Source organism: Python bivittatus, unplaced genomic scaffold (genome assembly GCF_059951505.1).
Source record: "Python bivittatus isolate LINGU-HERP-01145 unplaced genomic scaffold, Pbiv_v1 ctg000070_np1212, whole genome shotgun sequence".
Classification (NCBI taxonomy): Eukaryota; Metazoa; Chordata; class Lepidosauria; order Squamata; family Pythonidae; genus Python; species Python bivittatus.
The window spans coordinates 8030308-8053709 of NW_028277034.1; the positions used below are offsets into that span (position 1 = coordinate 8030308).

At 37.8% G+C, this 23402-nt stretch overlaps 1 protein-coding gene across 2 annotated transcripts in view; it reads right to left on the reverse strand.

Annotated features, from left to right (window-relative positions):
• Window positions 1–23402, reverse strand: part of STOX2 (storkhead box 2) — a 147382-nt gene that overhangs the window by 64450 nt on the left and 59530 nt on the right. The window contains exon 1 of one of the 2 annotated variants that reach the window (XM_007422707.4): window positions 10832–12181. The exons of the other annotated variant lie outside the window; for it this stretch is intronic. Within the exon in view, the coding sequence (XP_007422769.1) occupies window positions 10832–10997 (166 nt within the window). The 5' untranslated portion in view covers window positions 10998–12181. Of the gene's footprint in view, window positions 1–10831; window positions 12182–23402 lie in introns of those variants that run through there. 2 annotated transcript variants of the gene reach the window in all.

A 23402-nucleotide genomic window follows, 5' to 3' on the forward strand; every position in this document is an offset into this window, starting at 1 on the left:
TTGAGCCCTACAGCCTGTTCATAAATTAACTGGCAATATTTTGGCCCTAAGTCTCTCAAATATGCTTCAGACTTTCATTATAGAAAAAAATTAGAGCTGTTATCTGGCACAAGTTTACTAGGGTTTATATAAGGTATACAAATAATCTAATAAAGAAATAAACTTTTTTTCTTTATTTAAACCATTTCTAACTGCTTATTGTGCAACACCTCTCCAGTATATTAAAGTTTATGGAATGGCAGAAAGTATTCCAAGCTGCATGGCACATTAATTCTGCTAACTTACAACTTTGACAGAGTTTTACTTCCAATAACTCATAGTACAGACAGGTCAGGTGGGTTTTTAAAAAAAATTATTTATTTATTTATTACAGACTGACATATTGCCTGTACTTCAACAGCAGCCCTACTCAAGCATTTACCCAAACATGTGTGAATGCTGACCATGGAGGTAAAATCTGACAGTAGTCCCACCCTGAACATCTTTGCCAGTACTTTTCCACTCAGAGCATGTTTAACGTGAAGGAAGGAGATTTTTATGTCTTCACGTGAACAATCAGGGAACTTTGAATTGAGGATGTTCAGAACAAAGACCTGGCTCACGCAAGTCAAACAAATTTGTAATTATGAGCATTCCAGCAACATGTTTACTAGAATGGAACAAACAAGTTCAGCTTCTCCTTTAAAACAGATTCAGATGAAAATTTTATTCTCCTATATTACAAGGATATTTTTTTAATTTAAAAGATGTACAGTACTGTATATATTGGTGGAGGATATAATTCTGATTAATAGGTATTCAAACTTGTTGTGGAATAAGAAATAAGCAAGTCAGAAGCATTTTTAAAATATTAATAGTTAGATTTTTTGATAATAGGATTATATTTATTAACTATTATGGTCCAACTAAAAATCATCTAGATGTTTTACATAAATATTTTGCCCATATTTTAGAGTGGAACAGTTAATTATGGCTAGAGATCTGCTCCAGTAACATATTTCAATTACTTTAATGAAATGCCACTTTGCTATTTGATACTAGATACTATATCTTTATTAAAAGATTCAATGTTTTATAAAACAGGTGAAACAAGATTTTAAGGATTTTTTGTACATAAACTTATATTCTGCAAATTTAGAAACTGTACAGGATGTTTTTAAGGCATATATTCAAAGGCAGATAATTCCTTATGCCTCATGGAAAAGAAACAAAAATTGGTATGTGATAATTTGGCAAATCAAATTAAGGAATTGTAATGAATTATGCAAGACATCCTAGGCCAGAATCATATAATACTGTTATGTCAGCTTAAATAGAATTTATCCATTAGCTTACATGCAGAAACAATTCTGACAGAAGAGTAGTATTCCAACAATAAAGGATTCTCAGAATAAAATATATATTGGTTTATATTCAACAGAACAGCAATTTTTAAAAAAACACCCAAGTTTCTCACACAGATTCAAGGGTTTTAGATGAACAAATTAAATATTTTTGGATAAAATAAATCTCCCCAAATCTGACCAAACCGAGTATTTAGGTGCAACATTACCGCTTCAAAAATTGTTACTATTAAATTAATGAAAAGTGCCAACACTCCTTGTCCATATGCTCTTTCAGCACACTTGTATGAAATACATGTAGTAAAGGTTATTATCATTGATGTTATCATGTTGGTCTACCAGGACTAGAAGAGCCATGCTCCTCTCAATTAAGTTGCATCAAAAGTGACCAATGCGTGTGAAACCCAACTCCAAATGATCAGTCTCCTTAGGATACACTTCCCTCCCCCAAAGAAGAATTTACCAACACTCCTGAATACAGGCACCTGACCCACTGGCAACTTGAACCACCCAGGACAGGCATGGATCCAGCCTACAGGTCATTGAGCTCATTACTACAGAGGTCTGTTACTTCCTCGAACTCCACAGATTTAAACTTTTCCTGATAACATCACAAGACATTAGTCCAGTCATCTCAATAGATTTATGTCCATAATATGCATAGCTCTAAGCAAATATGTGTGATTTGGTCATCTAATAAATGTGTGAACATATCACAAAGGCCTTCTCTCACCCCCATTGCCCCAAAGGGTCTGTGTCACCTTAAACAATGCTGCTGGAAGACACTCTATGGACGCTGTAAGGACAGACAATAAACATTCATTCACTGCCCTTATTGCTACTCTGTAGATCCAAACCTGAGCTCATACCTGTGTTTGTTTCATTTATTTTTTGCAACCACTCTCTAGGAGCTGCTTCTGCTGCTTCTCTCAAGCTCATCAGAGTATCCCTGGATTTACAGAGAAAGGCTATTGGGGTTATTTCATTCAGTGCCCTCCTTGCCTCTGTATATATTTTATTTAATTCAATAAGCTAAAAGAAAAAAGTGAAGAGACCAAAAGCATATGAAGAACCCCACTCTAAGAGAAACGCTTCAATAAAGGATATAATATGCAATGTTACAATGCTATCACCCCATTTGTGAAAAGTGAGCTTCCCTTTAATTCTGCTCTTGCTGAACTATCCAGTATGAGGATCTAGCTACAGAACATAATAAACTGTAATTAGAATCGGAAACCAGTAGGAAAAATGGGGGAAACTGAAGGAAGGAAGGAGTTGTGATGGATACTGTAACAGAGACTCTAAAACTAGTATTTAAGTAATGTGTCCTTATAACTGACCTTGCCTTCTCAGACATAAACATTCTCATGAAGGCCTTTACTTTCTTTTAGCCATACCAGAAAGCTGTGAAAGAAAAACAGGTGGCTAACCATTCTCCCCACTCACTCTTGCTCTTTACATTACTAGCAATGAAAAACTATTTAGGAATGTTTTCAAATAAATAAGTAAATACTTGAAGTGTTTTTAAATGGTGGGCAAACCGTTCAGCAATACAATTTGGGATAAAGCTATCCTGCTCTAAAATTCTGAATCTTATTTTTGAGGGGAAAAAACCCAGACATCACATTCTAACACTAACTCAAGGAACTGGGATTCACACGCGGCTTACAGTTTGCCCATCCTTGCAATAAATCAACTTCCTTCATCTGTCAGGCACCTAGCAGGGTATTGCTAGACTCAAATCCTTCAGAAGATCTCTTTAGCTTTTTGTTTTAGTGTCATCCCTCCACCTGTTGCTCCCTGATCTACTTGCAGCATAACTGTCTACAGGGATAAGTTCACTAGTCTTTGTGGAAATTCAAACAGACTTTACATCAGATTTTTTATTTCTTCTGGTTAAGTAAAATCTCAACACTGTTCTTGTTTGACAGGCTCTCAGTTTCTGCATTCATATAGAGCACTAAACAAAACAAGCCAAGAACAAGCCATTAGTATTGTTAAATGCAAACACTGCCAATGTCTACTTATGTTCCTGAAGATGCTGTTGGGGTTGTTTGGTAATTTGTGTGAGATCTTTTTTAAATCTTTAAATCTGATTCAGGTCTGAGGCTGAGAATGTTTCTTACTGTTTTTTATTTATTCTTTACAAACAGATACGCAAGTGTACAATCAAAGGCCAAAATCAGTGTTTGGGGGCATGTTTTTATAAAAGGCTTCTGCTATTATAATAGGGCAGTTCAAAATTTGAATGTCACAGCAATACCTTGCCCTTTCCATCTACCATAGAATTTTATCAGAATCTATCATTTATCTACCTGAAAACTTCTGCTCAAATTTTCTGTTAAGAAGGAACTGCAATTCCTCAGCTGACTGAATATTCTGAGCTAACCAAAGCATTTTCATTATTCTGTTGAAATTAAAGAAATCATATTTTCTACCATACAGTAAAAAAAAAAAAAACCCCAATTCTTCTGTTTATTGGTAAGCAAGTGGTTGACATAGTAAAAAAAATTATACCAGCACTTAGCAACAGTAATTTTACATCATCCATAGGCATCCTGGAAGAGCAACATTCTTATATTATATAGGCATCAAGAAGGAAGAAAGAGAAAATCCTGATAAATGTCATGGAGGGGCACCATGTAATCTTTGAGTCAGTGATTGCACAGACAACAAAATCCTGAACTTTAAATACCACGTATAGATCATCTTATTAAAAACACTATTCCCCAACACATTTACAAGTTTTCTTATTATTGCATTAGTAAAGTCGCAACGTCCAACTATACATGTTGGCTACATGTATACTTCTAAATAGAACAGCTTATTTTTTATTTATGGAAGCAAAATTTTAAAAATTTGCAGATCATGAATAGAGGGGGAAAAAGTCAATGTATTTTAAGCTCTGACAATGTTTAAAAGTCTATTAACTGATATAGTGGTAACCAGGTTATGAAGGAATTATAAAATGTTATGAGAGAAACATGTGCTCAATGACATCAAATGATCCAATTAAAAAAGGGGTGGGAATCCTGGGCTACACCTACAGTTCCCAGCATATCTCATAATTTAACCACACTTCCTCAGACACCATCAATCTAACCATACATTCCTCAAGGTATGTATGTGGACATAAGTGAGTGCCCACGCCAGTCACATTTAAAAACAAAAGATATCAACTTTTGTTATATTTCATTTACATATCACTGTCCCATGGGTATTGTCTGTCTAATTTACTATTCCAATAAGACCATTATGCAAAACTGTAATAAAAATAACAACCACATATCATTCATGTTCACCAAAAAGGAAAATTGAGTATAGTGGTACATTCTAAATAAAAATATGACACACTTTCCAAGTATCTCATTATCTGCCCTAATCATTTTCATTATAAAACTTAATATTACTCCACAAAATTTGTTCCTTAGGCATGTAAGATAACAGGACAAATAAACACTGAGTGGTTAAATCCAGATTCATCATGCATTTAGTTGCAAGCTTCCAGATACTAATACTCTACCTTCCTAACCAAAGGCCAGCTGGTGAGAAACAAACTAACAGGTATCCATTTTCACATCGTTAAACCTTCCTGACAACAGAAGATCCATCAGTAAGTATAAATGACAATGGAGGCAGTTTACCCTTCCATTGAAGAATCAGACCAGCATCTTGTGATATATTTAGATCTGCTTTTTCACTTACTTTTCCAAGTGAAATCTTCAGCACATCTTTCATTAACTTTAATTTATTTATTTATTTAATTTATTTAAGCAATTTATATGGCTGCCCAACTCACGGTGACTCCAGGCAGCTTACAGAAATAAAAACCCCAAATACAAAACCCACTACACCCCCCACCGCTAACTATCACTAACTGATAGTTAGTGCATCAGTTCTAATATTCCCCTGGAAAGGAATAATCCTTCATAATTATCCAGCTATGGAATTATCTAAGCTGGGATACTGAAACATATTATACATTAGGTTAGTTTTGAAAAGCACTGGACATTTCAACTGGTTCAGAATATGACCTCAAAGCTGTTAACTCAGACATACATCTCATCAGCACTTAAATATCTGCACTGATGTGCACATTGTGTTGTCAGGCACAATTGTTCTGGGGTCACAATATTTGAAAGACCACCTTTCCCCATGTGACCTGGCCAATCACCAATTATCCTAGGCTCTGTTATAGACATCCTTGTCCCTCAGATAATCAGTTACCAGGCATCAGCCTACAATCCTAATTATTCTTCTCAAGTAAAACTTGTTTGGTGTCTACTCTCTTAACTTGCAAGTTTTTTTTTTTTGTTTTAATCATTTTTCTCTCCAGACTTTGATTTTTAAAGTGTTTTCCCTTTTGTCATTTCTCTGCATATTTTGCTATACACACACAAATAGAGACATATCACTGTAACAAAGGCAATTTGCCAGCGAGCTGCTTGCCCAAGGCAACTTCAAGTCATCCTAGAAGAACATATACTCACTTGGCAAGTTATACAGCTAAACTAAGCAAAATGTGGAAAGAGGATAATTTCCAACATTAGATAATAGACCAGGTGCACAGGAAGCACTACAATTTTTACTCTATCTTATATGTTATGCCTTACCTAGCTCTCAACTTGAAATAATGGACAGGTGATGTCTAGAATTAGTAATTATACTTAAAGCTATCAAACACGACTAATGCCATTTTTTAAATAACATTTTTATTAACTTATTTTTCCTCATCCTTCCTCTAAGCAGCTAGCGCACTATACATGTTCCTTCCCTATTGTAATAATGATTCTGTGAGATAGGGTAGGCTTATAGCACAAGACTGATTAAAATATCACCAACAATGATTTGGAGGTGATGAGTATATCTAAGTGCCCCACTTCTCATCTGACAATCTAACCGTAACCCTACTCTTGCTTTCACACTCAAAAATGGAATTTTGGTGAAATAATTCTAACTTGGTGCTTGCTTTTCCTCTGTCATATTATCTTTTTTCTATGCAGAGGATTCTTTCATACCTCTATTAAAGATCTGTTAATCTACTATTTGTATCTTACTCCTAGGCAGGAATAAATTTAGTGTTTAAAAAAAGATAGGATCTTACAGCATTCCACAGTAAAGGTAATTTCTGCCATATGCAGTATGCTGAAACCTAATAATCTCAGATGAGTCCATTTTATTTTTATTTATTTATTTATCACATTTATATGGCTGCTCATCTCACAAAATTGACTCTGGGCAGTGTACAACAATCAATAAAACAACTAATATATAAAAAACAATCATTATAAAAATATAAAACGCCATTATTAAAAATGAAAAAAACTCTATAAAAAATTTAAAATATACAAACCACACAGAGAGAGTAAAAAGATCAACCACAGTGGAGCCATCTAAGAATATCTCCAGTTCCCTGGGACCCCCAGGCCTGGTGCCATAACCAGGTCTTGAGGGACTTCCAAAATGATAGAGGGGATGGAGCTAACCTGACTTCAGGGAGGAGAATGTTCCATAGGGCATGCATGCATTGGAGCCTGTAAAGTAAAATAAAATGGATACAATCTTTTCATTTTCAACATAAGGTAAAGTGTTTACTAGATTAAACTTTTCCCTATTATCCAGATAAGTATCCCAAAGTCCGGAAGCTTAGGCAACAGGAAGCAGTCATGGGATTAATTTATTCCTTTATTTGAGCACCAGCATTTCCAAATTTTAACTGGCATAAGAAGCTCAATAAACAACCCTTTTTTCCCCTCAAAACACTTAGGCTACTATTTTAAAAAGAAAAAAAATCAGAATATCTGAATGGACCTTTTTAAAAAAATATAATTTTGAGTGCCCCAAGAACAGCACTTATAACACCTTTACTATGAGAGCTGCATTGGGTCCCAGTCTGCTTCCAGGTCCAATTCAAAGGGTGGCTTATCACCTTTAAAGCCCTACATGGCATGGATCCAGGTTACCTGAAGGACCATCTTACCCGCATTGCATCAACCCGTCCCACCTGGTCAGGCAGAGAGAGCATGTTGTGGGTCCCGTCAGCAAGAGAATGTCGACTGGTGGGGCCCAGGAGAAGATCCTTCTCTGCCCTTTGGAACATTCTCCCCCCAGAAGTGTGGCAGGCCCCTACCCTACTGGCCTTCCACAGAAAGAATTAAAGACCTGGCTCTGCCAGCTTGCATGGGGTAATAACAACCTTACACCCAATCCTGGGTGGCTAGCCCCTCGATGATGCTCCCTGAGTGATTGCCAATTATCTTTGGATCTATTTATTTCCTATTTATTATTGTAATTTTGTAATTTTAATTGATTTTAATTGTTTTGTAATCTGCCCAGTCGTTCAACGAGATGGGCAGTGCAAATTTGATATATAAATATAAATAAATAAATGTTCAGTACAAAAGAAGCATATAGGTTATCTATTCATTATGAAAATTAGTATTCCAATTTTACAATAAAGGTTTCCAATAACCCCAAAACTACATTGATATAAATATGAGAAAGAACACAAGAAAAAAAAAGATGTACATACTACTAGTGTATTTAAGTTATACAATTAATGAGGCCATTTAAAATTTGTCTCAAAATACAAAAGCCAAACATGTTTATCGTTCTACTCTTTCTTTGGAAAGGGCAAAGCCAGTGAGTTTTCCTATGGGAAATTTATATTTCCAACATGAAATAAATAGATGAATAGACTCTACAATGTGGTTGTTCAGAAGCCCTTTGGATTACAGAAAGCATTTGCCAAGAAATTATTTAACAGCAAAAAGCCACAATCTCTACATTCATTTTCATAACAAAAATTTCACTACTTTATCCTTTCTCTTCATCCATTGGGGGCTGTTAGTTTCAACAATACTTTCTATTGTTTACTCTGAAAGGCGATCAAAATGTTAGTATCAACTATTGTTATTCACATATCTCAAAATTTCAGATAGCTATACTAATGAAAGGAAAACCAAGTTTAAAATGGACCACTGCCAGCTCTATAGTTAAATAAAATAAAATGCTACTTGAAATTCATAACTTATCAGAGCAGATAACAGAGATTTTTATATTCACTACCTCTGTAAGGCATTCTAGGGAAGCTCCAGCTTAAAAAGATACAATGACTTGGAGAATTGGGGAAAAGAAGAAATGATTTGCTTGCATACTTTAATATTATTGACCTACCTAACAATCACATCCTAACTATCACTTCTTTCTTCCTCCAACAATTCCATATTTATTGAAACACAACTGCAACAATATTAATAGCAATTAGGCTCAATAACAGGACAAACACAATTTGGCACTTTGAAAAGTCAATGCTGTCCCTTCTGTAAAACATTTTGAGTGACAAAGAAAACATTTGTATTCAGTCTCTGTCAATTTTATGCAAGGCGGCTTCCTATAGACTTCCTGCCACAAAGAGGCCTTTAAAAACAGCCAGGGTTTAGAACTTATACTCATTCCTCCCCAAACCAATAAGGCAAAGGGGACAGATCATTTTTTTAAAGTAAATTCACAATGAGGCTAAAATTGCTTTTTCAGTTACAGCGTCACATATTAGGTTTGCTTTATATCACTTCTGATATACTCTTAACAATTATAGAGTATTACTCATGGTTGATGTGTCACCTGCTCCTTTCTCACCCCCCACAGACACCATATATTTTTGCACTGTTAATTCTGCAGACTTTGCCGCCAAGCTATGGAGATGGAACATTCTGTTTTACAAGGTCCTGACACAACACGAGTAACTCTACCACCCCCATACAAGTTCATATCAATTTCAGTATTGATGAAATTAGGTAATACAACTCCTCTTCAAGTTTTGCTATAATAATTCCAAAGGTATAAGCTCTTCCCTAGGGATTTGATAGCAAATAATATGAATCAAACATATAAGCTTATCAACAATACAGATTTGCAGAAAAATTAAGGAATCGGGTAATTCCAGTGATAAAAAACCAGTTAATAATGCAGTTAGACACCAATTACTCCAAACTAAAATGTTCCAGATCTTTTTTTCTTTAAAAAAAACCTCTACATAATGCATTAATAAACCCCCATTCAGATTTAAGGAGTATACCGCATGGCTCACTTTATCACAGAGGCACTATTAAATAGACTGAAGCAACCAAACTCCAAACAGTGTGGCTGGCTTTTATTTTTTAAACAGATTTGTCATTTTTCTGAATGCATGCCTGTGTGGCAACAGAAAAGCTTGTAGACCACAACTCATTCATACAAGATTCCCATAAAATATTTCTCCTTTATGTTTATAGCTGTTGACAAAAGACTGTTAACAATATATTCTTACCTTTAGAATCTAGTGCTTACTAGAAAAACATAATTATTAACACAAGAAAACAAGTTAAGCAAGCAAGTTACTTACAACCACTAACTTTAGTTTAAGAACTGGGCCAGAGGAACAGAGGGAGAAAGCTGAAACCCTCTCCAGTTAGGAATAAATGTTCATTTTTTTATGCTGAAGTGAGTTTAATTCCCAATAATAAAGAATATTTGATATTGTGATAATGAAACTTGATTGATCAGACTAAAACTAACAAAGAACTGAAACAATAAAAAAGATTTCCATGATAATATGACCTTCCCTGTAGGATTCTCCTCAATATTCCTTTCTGACTCTCTTCAAAGTCTGAAATTTAAAAACCATCAGTTAAACAAACATGCATTTATTTCAAGAAGGTATTTCCTTCTGTAATTCTTGACTGAAAGATCAAGAGCTCCCCTGTTACACAGCTTTCTGCAGCACTCCTGTCACATTTTGTTGTGCTCCGATCCTGTTATGCATGCACAAACATGTTAATGCAGTATCCATTATTTCTGAAGAGCTTCCACTGAAGCAACAGATAGGGAAAAGCGCACATATGATACACACCCCCAGACACTCTTCCCTTCCTATCCACGAATGTTTACGTATATACTCATTTTTATCACCAAAACAGAACTCCCCCTCAACCCTCCCCACCCACCCCCAGCCAAATGGATCCTGGAGACAACATTCCCAGTAAGGCCACGATGGCAGAGCCACTTCCAGATGGAAAATGAAACCCAGAAATAATGCCTTTTGAGATCACTGCATTTAGGTAGATCAAGAGACAATGTCTGGTCTGATCATCATTCTTCAGCGCAAGCAGAGGGGATGGTGCTTGTGCTCTCACAAAGGGGTGCAGCGTTCCAAGCGCAGATCTGAGCATTTCCTCCTCTCTCCCTTTATTTTAAGGGAGCTGGGAGGCTTTAAATTCCATATTGAGGAGGGCCTGCTGCATGTAAATCTTCCTGAGGTACAAAATGGTGGATGCGAGCTTTAAAAGAAATTGCCTCCTTCATTGCAACCTATGCTAATCAGTCACAACCCTTAACACGGCGCCGGGGAGATAAACAAACACGCCAGACCAGCCCTTTGAAACAGGCAGATTTGCATGGACGTGTGTACAGTACACCCACTCACCCCCACAGACACTGATGTTACAGACCTGATGTCATGTAGCCCCGTGATGCTTGGGAGAGGAACGCTGGTGGGAAATGTTTGTGCAGGCGGTAGTCCTTCTCGCTGCGGGACCTCATGCGGTCCGAAGCCCGGTCAGAGAAATCCGAGCTCGGCCAGGCTCGCCGTAAGGTGATACTTCGGGTCTTCTTCATGTTGAGGCTCCCCGCAAGCTAATCCCGCGCGAGCCGCCGCGGCATGAACCAGGCAGGCCTCCCGGCTCGCTTTATCTCAGCCTCCTCACAGGCAGCGCTCGGGCGGGCAGCGCAGCGCGCAACCTTGTGTCCCTGCCTCGTCCATCGCGGCTCCTCCGTGCCTGTCCTCCCAACCGCGAAAGAGCCCGCGTTACGCGCGCCCCACAACGCATCCCCCGTCACGGGCACTCCAGCCAGCTTCCATCCCGAGTCATGCGGAGGAAAGGCAAATGGGGCAGCTTTGAAGGCGGCGGCGGCGGGGGAAGAGCAGAGCAGAGCAGAGCCCTCGACGGCGTGGAAGAAGCGCGGCGGTTCCAAAACAATAGCTCGATTCGGCGCGGAAGGGCTCAGCCAGCGGTGAGTCGGGGCACCCAAGGCCCGAGCAAATCAGGCAGCGCGCTCGGCCTGGGGGGGCTGACCCCGAAGGCTGCGAGAAGAAACGCAAGGAAGCCTCCAAGCTGCAATGCCATAGGAGTCGCCCGAAGGGCTGGCAGCGGCCAAAGGCTGGCTTCCCCCCCTCCCTCCGTCAACCTATCAGAATCCAAGCAAACCATCAAGGAGGCAGCCTAAAAATCATGGCTGCAGCAACCATTCTTCCCGTTCGCGGCACCCACCGCCTCTCCTCCCGCCCTGGCCGCGCATATTCCTCCTTCGCGCATTCCAGTTGCCTAAACCTACACGCAGGGGCGGCAGCAGCGGCAACAATCGCCTTCACTGCAGATGGCCGAGGTGCCCATCTCTTCCGCGCTCCTGCAGCAGCGACAGCATCCCTCGCCAGCCGTTCCTCCCTCTCGCTCGCCCGCAAGGTTACTCTCCTCTTCCCTTCGCCGCACGCGCCCTTACGGCTGCCCGACAGTCGCGCCAGCAGCCGAAGCCCGAAAGCGTTCGGACTGCAAGATTAATCCCAAACGTTTTCCTCCCCGAAAATCCGGCGTGGATCGCCTGCTCGCTTTGCCCCTGCTACTGCTGCTGCTGCTGCTGCTGTTGCTGTTGCTCCTCCTCTCCGAAAATGGTGAATAGCTATTGAAGGGCAGGAAAGAAAGCAACAAACCAGCCTTATGCTAATTGAGAAGCCGTCTTAGGTTAGACGCGCTGAGCCAGTCATAGAACCCAGCCTGGGGCTTCCCCAAACCTTGGCTTGTGCTCCAGCCCATCATCAGAGTGTGTGGATTTACATATATAATGTTATCCTTTTTAAATGGGCAATCTGAGCCATTCCTTTTTCTCACAAAGGAAAAGAAGCAAAACAAAAATCTTATTAAGCTAAGCTTAGTTTACACTTGTTAAACTAAGTCTGCCTTTCCAACAACTTCCAAATCTTAGTTTGGAAATAAACATTCAAAACCGATGGACAGGAATCTGTTAGCTTGAGAATGGGACCTGCAACCTTCTGAACTTGCTTTGAAACATCTTTCTTTCTGCATATTCACTGCCCGACAGGCTCTATGTCTGTAATCTTTGCACAAAAATAAGCTTTGATAGATATTTCTAGCCCAACACACAATCATTATGGGCACACAACTAGACAGTGGTAAAAGAGGCCCACTTCGATTTGATTGTAAAATAACCTCGAGAGGTTCAAACTGGGACACCAGAATTGAGGAAAAGTATATCTTATTTTTTGTTTAAAGTCTTAGGGAAAACCCCCATCTCCTCCAATGCTCTATTAAAGGTCTTAGTACTATGGATCACTTGAAGCACAAGAGCCAAGGATATTCATTAAAAATAAAAGTATATATTATTAAATCTTTGACTTTCCTTCCATTCATTTCTAACCTTTCCGTTAGTTACTGAGCTGCCCAAGCATTTTAAAATATAAATACTTTTACATAGCACAGAGCTGACCATCCATTTCCAGGAGAGCTTTTCTGTGTGAGAGCTGAAAGTTAACTTCCCACGTGCACTCCTGCAAATTAAGCAGACTGGAAATGTTTTCTTTTCACCACTGGGTTCCTTGATCATCACAAAACTTTTGTTCTCAATTAATGAATACCAAGAATGGATTTTTTTCTCAAGGATAGTGTTTTCATTTCTTTTTCTTACCCCAAGAAACATTTTTTTAAAATAAAATTGTATTTCCTGAAATACTTTTCTATAGAAAGATCATAAATCTCATCTAAATTACTAAAGACATCTAGCACATTGCTCAAAATTGTTCACCAAAACTGATAGTGTGGTATAGTGGTTAAACTAACAGACTGGCACTGGGGAGACCCAGGTTCAATTCCCAATTACAGAGGTTCACTGGGTGATTTGGAGCCAATTATTTCCTCTTAGCTCAACCTATTTCACAGGCTTGTTGTGGGGGAAAATGGGAGGTCAGAGCACTACTCCTGCCACTTTAAGCCCTTAATGGGAAGGCAGAATATACATCTAACAAATAAATAAAATATAAAAACAAAAACCATCAACTGAAAATGTGTTTGTTGTAGGAAGATATCCTTATGCAAAAAACTGTGCAGACAGCTAACAAGAAGGTCCCCTACAAAGAATTTATCCATCCTAGAGTCTGATTTAGGAGCATCAACAGGGATAACCATTGAAAGAGAATGCACTTCAGCAAATCATCATGATTTTCCAGAAAGGCATCAAGAGGATTCATCAAGGAAAAATGACTCTGACACTTATTTATGTCACCGTCAAAAACACATACCCAGAAGAGAAAGAAATTCAACACATGCTTCTTATTCAGACATACCAGGCAGGTCAGTTTATAATTAAGCTGAAATAAGAACTGGCCTTATGCATGTGTCTGTGGCATATTAAAATGAACTGCAAAAGCAAACTTTCCTTCAAAATGTGGTTTAACACTCTGGCTTGTTTTGATTTATACTATCCAAATCCAGACAAAATGGAAACTATGGTTAACTGAAAGCTCTCTGATTTATTGCAGGATAATGAAACCAGGAAAAGCCTCACAGACTATTTTAGCTAAGATATTTTCAGCTAAGAATGAAGCCAATTGCTTGCCATTCTTCCCCATCCCTCATCTGGAGGGATGGGGAGAGCTGCTGTAGGACAGCACAGCACAGCACAGCACAGCACAGCACAGCACAGCACAGCACAGCACAGCACAGCACAGCCTGTCCTACAGCAGCTCTCCCCATCCCTCCAGATCAGTAGAACTATTATAGTCCATAATTTCCAGTCTGACTGGCCCTTGACAATGGGAATTATAGCCCAACACAACTGGACTCTAGCTCTCTAGAATGCAGAATTCTAATTCCCACCCTCTACAGACAACTTGGCCACTACTCATCTAGTAATTCACACAGTAAATAAATAAAGATGCATTAAGGATGGAGGAACTGCCTTCGTTCAATCTCTGATTTGCCCATGAATATATAAACAAGTGAGAGGTTGAAAAGAGTTCAGAATATTAATTCTAGGCCAAGCAAATGTCTGGTGTAAGGAAATCCTCTGCCTTCCTTAGGTTTATCCATGCCTATTAATTCACCATACAAGCCAAGAAGTAGATTTACCCATCACATAAGTAACAATAACAATCATCACATAATCTGTCTTCTTTACAATGAAAAAATATGCTGAATACTTCCTTCTGTCATCTTTCTTTCATTACATCAAGCCTCTAAAGAATACAACCTATATTCTTTAAAGTATACTTCTGCTACCTTAAATCTCAGAGGGGGGAGAAGGAGGGAGGGGCTTGTTTGTTACAGTGAAGCAAGTAATTCATACATGGAACTGACAGTCGATCATCTACAGGTAGTCCTCGACTTACGGTCATTCGTTTAACAACCGTTCAAAGTTATGATGATGCTGAAAAAAGTGACTTACAACCAATCTTCACACTTATGACCGTGCAGCATCCCCACAGTCATGTGTTCAAAATTTGGGCACTCAGCAACCGGCATGTATTTACAACAGTTGCAGCAGCCCGGGGTCACCTGATCACCATTTGTGAGCTTCCCAGGGGGCTTCCGACAAGCAAACTTAATGGGGGAAGCTGGATTCTTTTAATGGCCACATGATTCACTTAACGATTACAACAAAAAGGTTGTAAAATCAGGTGCAACTCATTTAATGACTGCATCACTTAGCGATGGAAGTTCTGGTCCCAATTGTGGTCTTAAGTTGAGGACTATATCAGTTTCTCATTGAAACAGTACAGAATTCTCTGTAATTATAAACAGATCCATCTATAATAGCATGGCGAGTGAATTCACCATGCCATTACAGATCTGTAACATTTAACTGCTTTGGGGGCAGCCCTAAGAGACTTTCAAAAATTGGTATCAAATTGTAATTTTGAATGGGGCAGAAGGAAAGAATGATTAAATATATAACTAGAGAGCAATCATATCAACTATGTTTAATTCTAACTAAACATATGTACATGAAATGAAGCCAAGTTTTATTTTGTCCTAACCAGTCATATTTTTGAGAAGGAGGACGGTGCATAAAACACCACTCCAAGGCCAGCTGGGCACTCAGCCTCTAAAATGTTATCCATTTAACCCCGAACCAAACCCCTTTATCTTGGTGCTGAATTTATCTCTTGTAAATTAAAAAAAGGCTCAGAATTTAAATGTAATTATTAAGATATGAACTGATCCATTATGTAAGAGTGAATTAAGTAGCTAGATGCCAAAGTGTGTGTGTCCGTGTGTGTGTGTGTGTAAGGAAAATCAAAGCTCAAAGAGGACATCGTGGAGTGGGTGCCCCTAATCAGAGACTGGACACAATTCCTGGGTGAATTCTTGCTATTTTCTTCAGCCTTACAAACAGGGCTAGGAGGCTCTGCTGGGCCACCTCCAGTGTCTCCACCCTGGAAATATAATCCTTTGGCCTGAGGTCAAAGGCTTGGCTCAGCTAGGTAATAATGAAAATGCAGCATTTCAGCATTCAGTGTAAATATCTGTTGAAACCTTACAGACTTCATGGGTTCAAGTTTGTGTAAACAGCTGAAGGTATGAAAACGTTTTGCTCAAGTTGAAATAATATGAAAATGAGGGTCAGAAATGATATACCTGTTTCACAAAGTAAAAAGCAAATGACTGCCAGGAAAATCACACTATTTGTTAAAAATTTTAAGTGGGACGTAGTAGAAATTGTTGTTATGGAGGAACACCACAGATATATATGATCTAATTTGTTTCCATTATCCTTTTTGAGGTCTGTTTCAGAAGATGCTTTTTGTGAAGCCTGGTATCTGGTAGCAGCTATCATTTATTTTAGGAAGTCCTTCATTCTGAGCACCTATCACCGATTGGCAAGAACTGCAATTTTTGGCTGCCTACACCTGATTACTGATAATGGTATTAAATTAGCACTTCAGTTACTATTTGGCTTTTTAAGCTCTATCTTTGCGGACACTACACTAACAAAAATATTGTTAAGAGCTTTTTATAATGAGAGAATGGGAATGGATAATTCATAGCCTGACAATATAAGATCAGGATCTCCAAAAAGTAAAGACAGGAGCCATTCAAATATCTTCAGGCTAGTCTGCTGCTTACCAGAAAGACGGCAGATATATTATGCTGCTAAGATAATCCAGTCATAATTAGAGAACCTCTTAAGCTTATTTCAGATCATATTTCTCTTACTTTTTACAATTCTGGAATGCACGCTTCTGTCCGTAACATTTCCCCTTGCCTTGGTTTTGTTCTAGAATACATTTATTTATTTTTTTATTGGTCAACTTGTAGGCCCCCTCCATCACAGAAAGGACACTAGGCAGTTTACACAGCAGGATCAAAGCGTAAAGAAAAATAATAAGACAAAAAAAGACAAAAAACACGATCAAGAACAGTTCAAACACAATCTTTAGTCCACATAGCTTCCTGAAAAAGTTCATTTAGAGAAGAAAATGAACTTTTCATTTAGAGAAGGTTTATCGGTGTATACCTTACTCCAGTTCTTCTGAAACTGCAGGGTTTCTAGTTTATAATTCCATTACAAATAAAAACAGACTGGATGAGTCAGCACAAGAGATACCTCTATCACTTAGATACAAAGCTTGATGCTCACAGGGACGTATTTCACAGGTTACAAGCTTGTCACTTTGCATAAGGATATAGCCTACTCTAAATATGCAGGAAGCATAGCATGTAGCACCTCAAATTCTAAATATCCAGTGATGTATTTGCCAGTTTAACTGTCCATGTGAATGTGATCTGACGAAGTGTACATGACTTACTCTCAAGATGTTGCTGTATACCAGAAGAGAAGAAAGCAACAGGAAGCCTAAAGCCAGAGGTGTTTTACCTCTGCAGGCTCCCTGTCATGTTCCCAGCAAAAGCCTCGGAAGACCCACCTGCACATGCATTCTAGTCATTTTTCCCCCCACAAACAGAGATATCAGAAAAATATTTAGGTTTACTTGGCTGGTTTAAGATTCAGAAGACCCCCAATTTCCATCACAAGCATATCATACTACAGAGATTATGCAAGAATCTATGGGAGAATGTTATCAGTGCATTTCTGGGCAGCAATCTGTCTGAGACTCTGAGTCATGTGCACATCAAACGCTGCAATTCAGAGGATATCCGAGCAAGACCGAAACTCCAAAAAGGACTGGGATATTTTCTTAAACAACAGCCCATTTATATCTGACCCTGCTAGATGAAAAAATGTCTGCATGGAAGCAGTCTGGGCTAGACAAGCCTACTGTTCAGAAAAAGGAAAGTAAACACTCTACATGTAGTGCCATGATCACATGCCAGAGGCTGTCAGGATGGTAACCACCTTTCAGTTTGGCTCCTTAATTTCTGAACTGCACATATGAACAATGATCAGGAGGAGTCTAATAGCAACTTTTTCGACTAACAAATTTTATTAAAAAGCATAAGCTCTGTGGGACTCCGTATATTTGGTGAAGTGACTTACAGTTCCTGAAAGCTTATGCCTGTTAATGGTATTTGTTAGTCGAAAAAGGTGCTTCTAGATTCCTCCGGATTTTTGGCTACCATAAACTAATACAGCTGTCTTTCTATGCTATCTACACATGAACAATAATGAATTTAGTAGGAATGTATGATGGGACTACCAACACAACATGATAATTTTAACAAATGAGAAGGGAGTCGAAGAATTATTGCCTTTTCTTCCAATCCAGCATTGTGTCAAAATGCATGTAAGACAGACATGTGTCCCAGTCTGGGGAGCGGAAAATCTCTACCCTGTGATTTTCCTGCAGAGATGTTTATGAGCTATACATTATTGCAAATATTTACTCTACTCTACACTGAAAATGGGTGGCAGAGCAGCAACAACAGGAGGCAACGATCACTATAGTGATATGTGGCGAGCCAAAAGAACAGGAGGATCCAATCAGCTGAAGAGGCAGACAGAATAGCATTATGGTCTTTATCTGGTCTGCAGACCACCTGTTGAGCCTTTTGCTTTATATCATTTCTCTACAATTTCTAGACTAAAACACATTACTGTTTTAATGCACGGTGCTAAATGTTGAAACGTTCAACAGCTGCACTCCTGTTACGGAAAAGATACTGCAGACGGTAGCTTTAAAAAGCATAGTGCGGCTTGCTCTTGTTCGCCAATGTGCTCTTTGATGAAGATGGGGGAAAGCCAAACAGGTGCCTACTGTTATATTTGGACAACAGATTAAAAAAAACGTGCAATGGTATTTGCAAGAAGAAATGTATTATCTTCTCTTCAGCATGCTGTCATTTAAAATAATACGCAGTGCAGCTGGCTTCAGCATGTCAATTTGTGCCCTTTTGCTGTGGATCTTTAGACAAACTTTGAGACCAATGTTCATTCCAGCCTAAATAACTGCAGTTATTTCCATTTCCTTTTAAAGTTAATGTAACACTTTATTTCTTAAATCTAAATGCACAAGTTCTGCATCTTCTACCACTCATTCTCTTATCCCATACACAAGAAACCCCCCGTGTTACCAATTGTAGGAACTGAAAAAAATGCATGGCATCTTATTTTGGGAGTTGCATCTTTGAAGACACTTCGGGATTCTGGATACATACTCTCACATAAATTGTTTTTCTTGTACAGTACTATGCAAAGCAAAGAAGCCATTTCAACTAATAAGGTCATCTGAAGATCCTCAAGTTAAGGTATACTCAGTGATATATTAGACAAAAAAATTTAAAGTCAACCCTCCACAATGTGGCGTCCTGGCCTCTTGGACATTTTTGGATCTGCACTTGCATTACACTGGAAAGCACCAGGTTGGGGATGGTTTCTTTTAGGTTAATGCAACAATAACTGGAAACTCTGTGCTTGACTACCACAAAACAGAAGCATTGCCTAAAACAAGTTTATAATACTCAGATAAGGCATACCTACTTACTTTCAAAGCCTAGAAAGCCGCTTTCCTCCTCCCCAAGAAATAGGCAAAGGAGTTTATTAATACTGAACCCAGAAACATTTTGGTAGAGCAACAGACTTTGGACTCAAATACTGGTACTTCTCTATTACAATTAATTAGTTTTTCCCTCCAGTGTCACACCTCTTGTATTTCTTGTTTGTTTTTTTAGATTCTAAACTCGCAAACAGGGAGGACTTCCTGTGAGCACCATGGGTAGTAAGACAGCTTTTGCAAGGGAAATCGCAGCTGAATGTTGGATCCGGGCCAGCGTAATCTTTCTGGATCAAAGGAGAGATCATGAGATCATCCACGTGGATCCGGACAGCTGCTACTTGTGAGTAGACCATGGAAACTGTTGTTTTATGATTGGCTTATGAGTGGAGTGACTGGGAGTTGGGATTACATCAAGCTCACACTCGCAAAGCAGCCTTATGGACACGAAGCTCAACCAAGCCTTATATCTTAATCGCTTTTTTGGATTAATTCTTTATGTATTGTATATTGGAGAGATTAAGACCCTTCAGACCAGCAAGGTTTTACTATATTCATTGAGTGAATCTCTGCCTCCTTAAAAGACGATGGTGTAAATTTGATCTTAAACATTTTGAAAATATATGATTTTTTAATGCAGCAAAAGGGTCCTTAGTATATGATTTTGGAAAGTTAATAATGGATTAAGGGGCCAGAGAAATTTGGAATTATAGTTTTGAATTTATTAAAAGATATCTTCTCATGAGAAAATGGTGATTGCTTTTGTTTCTTTATGATAAGACCTTGAAGGTTGGACATTACAGGAGCCACAGGACAAAGAAAATGGAGCAGAAATCCTTAGTGCAAACTTTTAAATACCTCTCAGCCAAGATACTGGATAGAATGGATCAACTGCTTGAGAAACATGCTTTAATGAAGCTGCTTGGACAGAACATGCTTTAATGAAGTTGTAAAACAAAAAGAAGTCATAATGGATGTTTATGAAATTAATTTGAAGGAGGATTTAAATGTAATGTAAATGGATCCTATGCATGATTTATCCCCTAAAGGAGATGAACAGGCATCAAACCAGGAAACTGATTTGGATAATTTTTTTCTTCTGGATATACAAAAAAGCTCTGCTAAGGTTTGGAAATACTTTTTTAGAAGTGACAAGCAAAAGGATAAACTTTATCTAATGGACATGCAAAATCTGTTAAAGTTCTGAAGGATTTTTGTTTGGATACACAGATGATCAGCATTTTTTTTTTTTTTTTTGGATACACAGATGATCAGCAAATTACCTCTGGGACTTTTTTTTGAAGGGGTTAAAGAATAATTTTAAAAATTCAGGAAAGGTTTATAAGATTGGTTTGTTTGATCAGGGCTAAAAAAGGAAAAAAGTTATATCTGGCTGCCCTTACTGGACTTTTGCTGACAAGGAATGATTGACAAAGCATTTAGAGTTTGCTTTTTGTTACTTAAGAGATGAGTTATGGGGAGAAGAGAGATTATGTTTTATTTAGACAAGGTGATAAGCTATTAAAACTGTTTTTACCTGCTGGGATGAAGGGGCAAATTCTTTTTTTCTTTTCTACACTCTCCCCCCCCCTTTGTATTTTTCTGTTTTTATTTTATGTAGTTTGTATTGACTTTCATTCTTTTCATTTATATTTCTCAATAAATTTATTTGGAAAAAAAATCTTGCAAGCAGGGATTAGTATGTGCTAAGTAATAGACAGCACTGGGTATTCTAATCATGCTATTTGAAACTTTGCTTCAATTCTGTTTCATGACAATTATATTATTCTGCCACACACAATCTTCAGAGACTTCCCTGTGCTGACCACACATTTTTGTGCTGAAAAAATGGTGAAAATTCTTTTTTCTCTCTATATGAGCTTTGCTTCTGGAATAGAATAGAGTAAAATTGTGGAAAAGTAAACTATGCCATGCTTCCAAATTTCTTTGCTGGCAGTATCATCATATTATAATCTGTATGTTAGCCCACTTCTCTGTTTATTTATAACCCATCCCAGTTCCAAAGGACTCTGGGCAACACACAAGAACAAAACCAATTATAATATCATAAAATGTAGTCCTCAAGTCAATAGTTATGATCAGTGCCCTGAGTCAGTATATCTGCTGAGCCTTGCTGGATCAACACAACATTTATTTGTTCATGGAATATTAACAGGATAGAAACTACACATACCTCTGGGGAGTTGGTGTTCCAGAGAGTGGGGGCTACCACAGAGAAGGCAAACTGTGACTTGTTCGTGCTAAAGTTCCCCAACTTAATTTTCTAACTTTTCTCATTTAGATTTTTATTCACATTTTCCCATCAGCAACATGAACTGTTCAACCACCATTATATCAATATCTCAACAAACCATCTTTTGTTGGCGGAAATTGCTATTTGTATATTTTTAAAAAATCTTTTCAAATCTTGTTTCATCTATTTTATAACCCTTTAATAATGATATAAATAATTGAATAATGATGCTTGCTTTTGAAAACAAATAGGATAACTCTTATAACTGGCTGAGTTACTGGAGATATAAGTTCAATTACAATAAGAAAAGTTAAAACTTCTATTAATTTATCCAATCAATTAAGCATAATGGAAACAAAAAAGTCAAGTCAGCAACTAGTCTCACGTGGAGCTAAAGAATATATATTCTTGCCATGAAAAATATGGATTAAGTTTCCATATATTCACCAAATTTAACTCCAACATATAAACTTGTAGCATTTTCCATGTAAAAAGCTAAATTCATTTGGAACAGTATTACAATTTAACAAAGAATCTAAAACTTGATTAAAATAGCCAGCCATAATTATTTAATCCACAACTAAACTAAAAGTTATTAAAAACACCAACATAAAAAAAATCTGGATGGTCCTTCCTATGGCCATAGTAATTAATATATGTAAGATAATGACTAAACATTTAACCATCAGCATTAAAAAATACCATTCTAGATCACTTGTTTCTTATTCTGCTACAAATTTTGAAGAAGTTTTAATACTTCTAGCAGATTTTCAACTTCCAATAATAACTAAAGAATAACTAAAAAAACACAAAAACCTAATGTTACAGGAACCTCTGGATTAGAAGTACTGAAAATATAATACACTATGCTGGTCTATGGCTGTAATAAAGATTTGACTGATAGTACAGAAACTGCCACTAAAATATGTGAAAAATCTTAAATATAAAAAAAGACTGCCACTTCTTTGTTTCAAATGATACAATAAACTGTTCTGTGACCTCTGGATCTAAAAATTTCACATCAGAATCCATGAAACAAAATGTTTATTCCCCTTTTGTTTTGCTGCAAACAAGCTTACTTTTGAACTTTTTGCAGAAGAAGATCTGGAAGAATCATTATATTGGCTGGGGTGGGTCTCCCGGGCTGTGTGGCCGTGGTCTTGAAGTTTTGTTTCCTAACGTTTCGCCAGCACCTGTGACCGGCATCTTCAGAGTGCAGGAACACAGACAGAGAACTGTTCCACGGCCACACAGCCCGGAAGACCCACACCAGCCATCGTATGCCGGCTGTGAAAGCCTTCAACAATACAATCATTATATTCTTTGCATTCCATTCCTGCAATTCTGCTTGCTGAGATAAATGCATGGTTCTGCATTGTAGAACTTAAAAACCTTACACAGTAGGACAGGGTTTCTTTACTGGAAAGAAACAGAAACTTACATAAGCAATTTTAATTTCCAGGTTATATTCCAGCTGCAGTAAATAACTCTCACATATAAATTTTTCCATAAAGACTGCTATAGACTGAACTATGGACTAAACTGCTATTGGCTTTCCCAATGGTTTAAGGAAAATTTAAAAAATGTTAATTATTTCTACAAAACAGAACCTATAGACAGGTCCCTCTTGAATATCTTTATTTACTTTCAACATGAAAACATCTGTGGCATGTTATATTTCAGAATTTTCAAGCTAGATGATTCTTGTTTCATGTGAACTGATCACTAAGAATTTTAACTGTTCCATTTTTGATCTAAAGAATTATTATTATTTAGATTTGTATCCAGCCTATTTATTTATTTATTG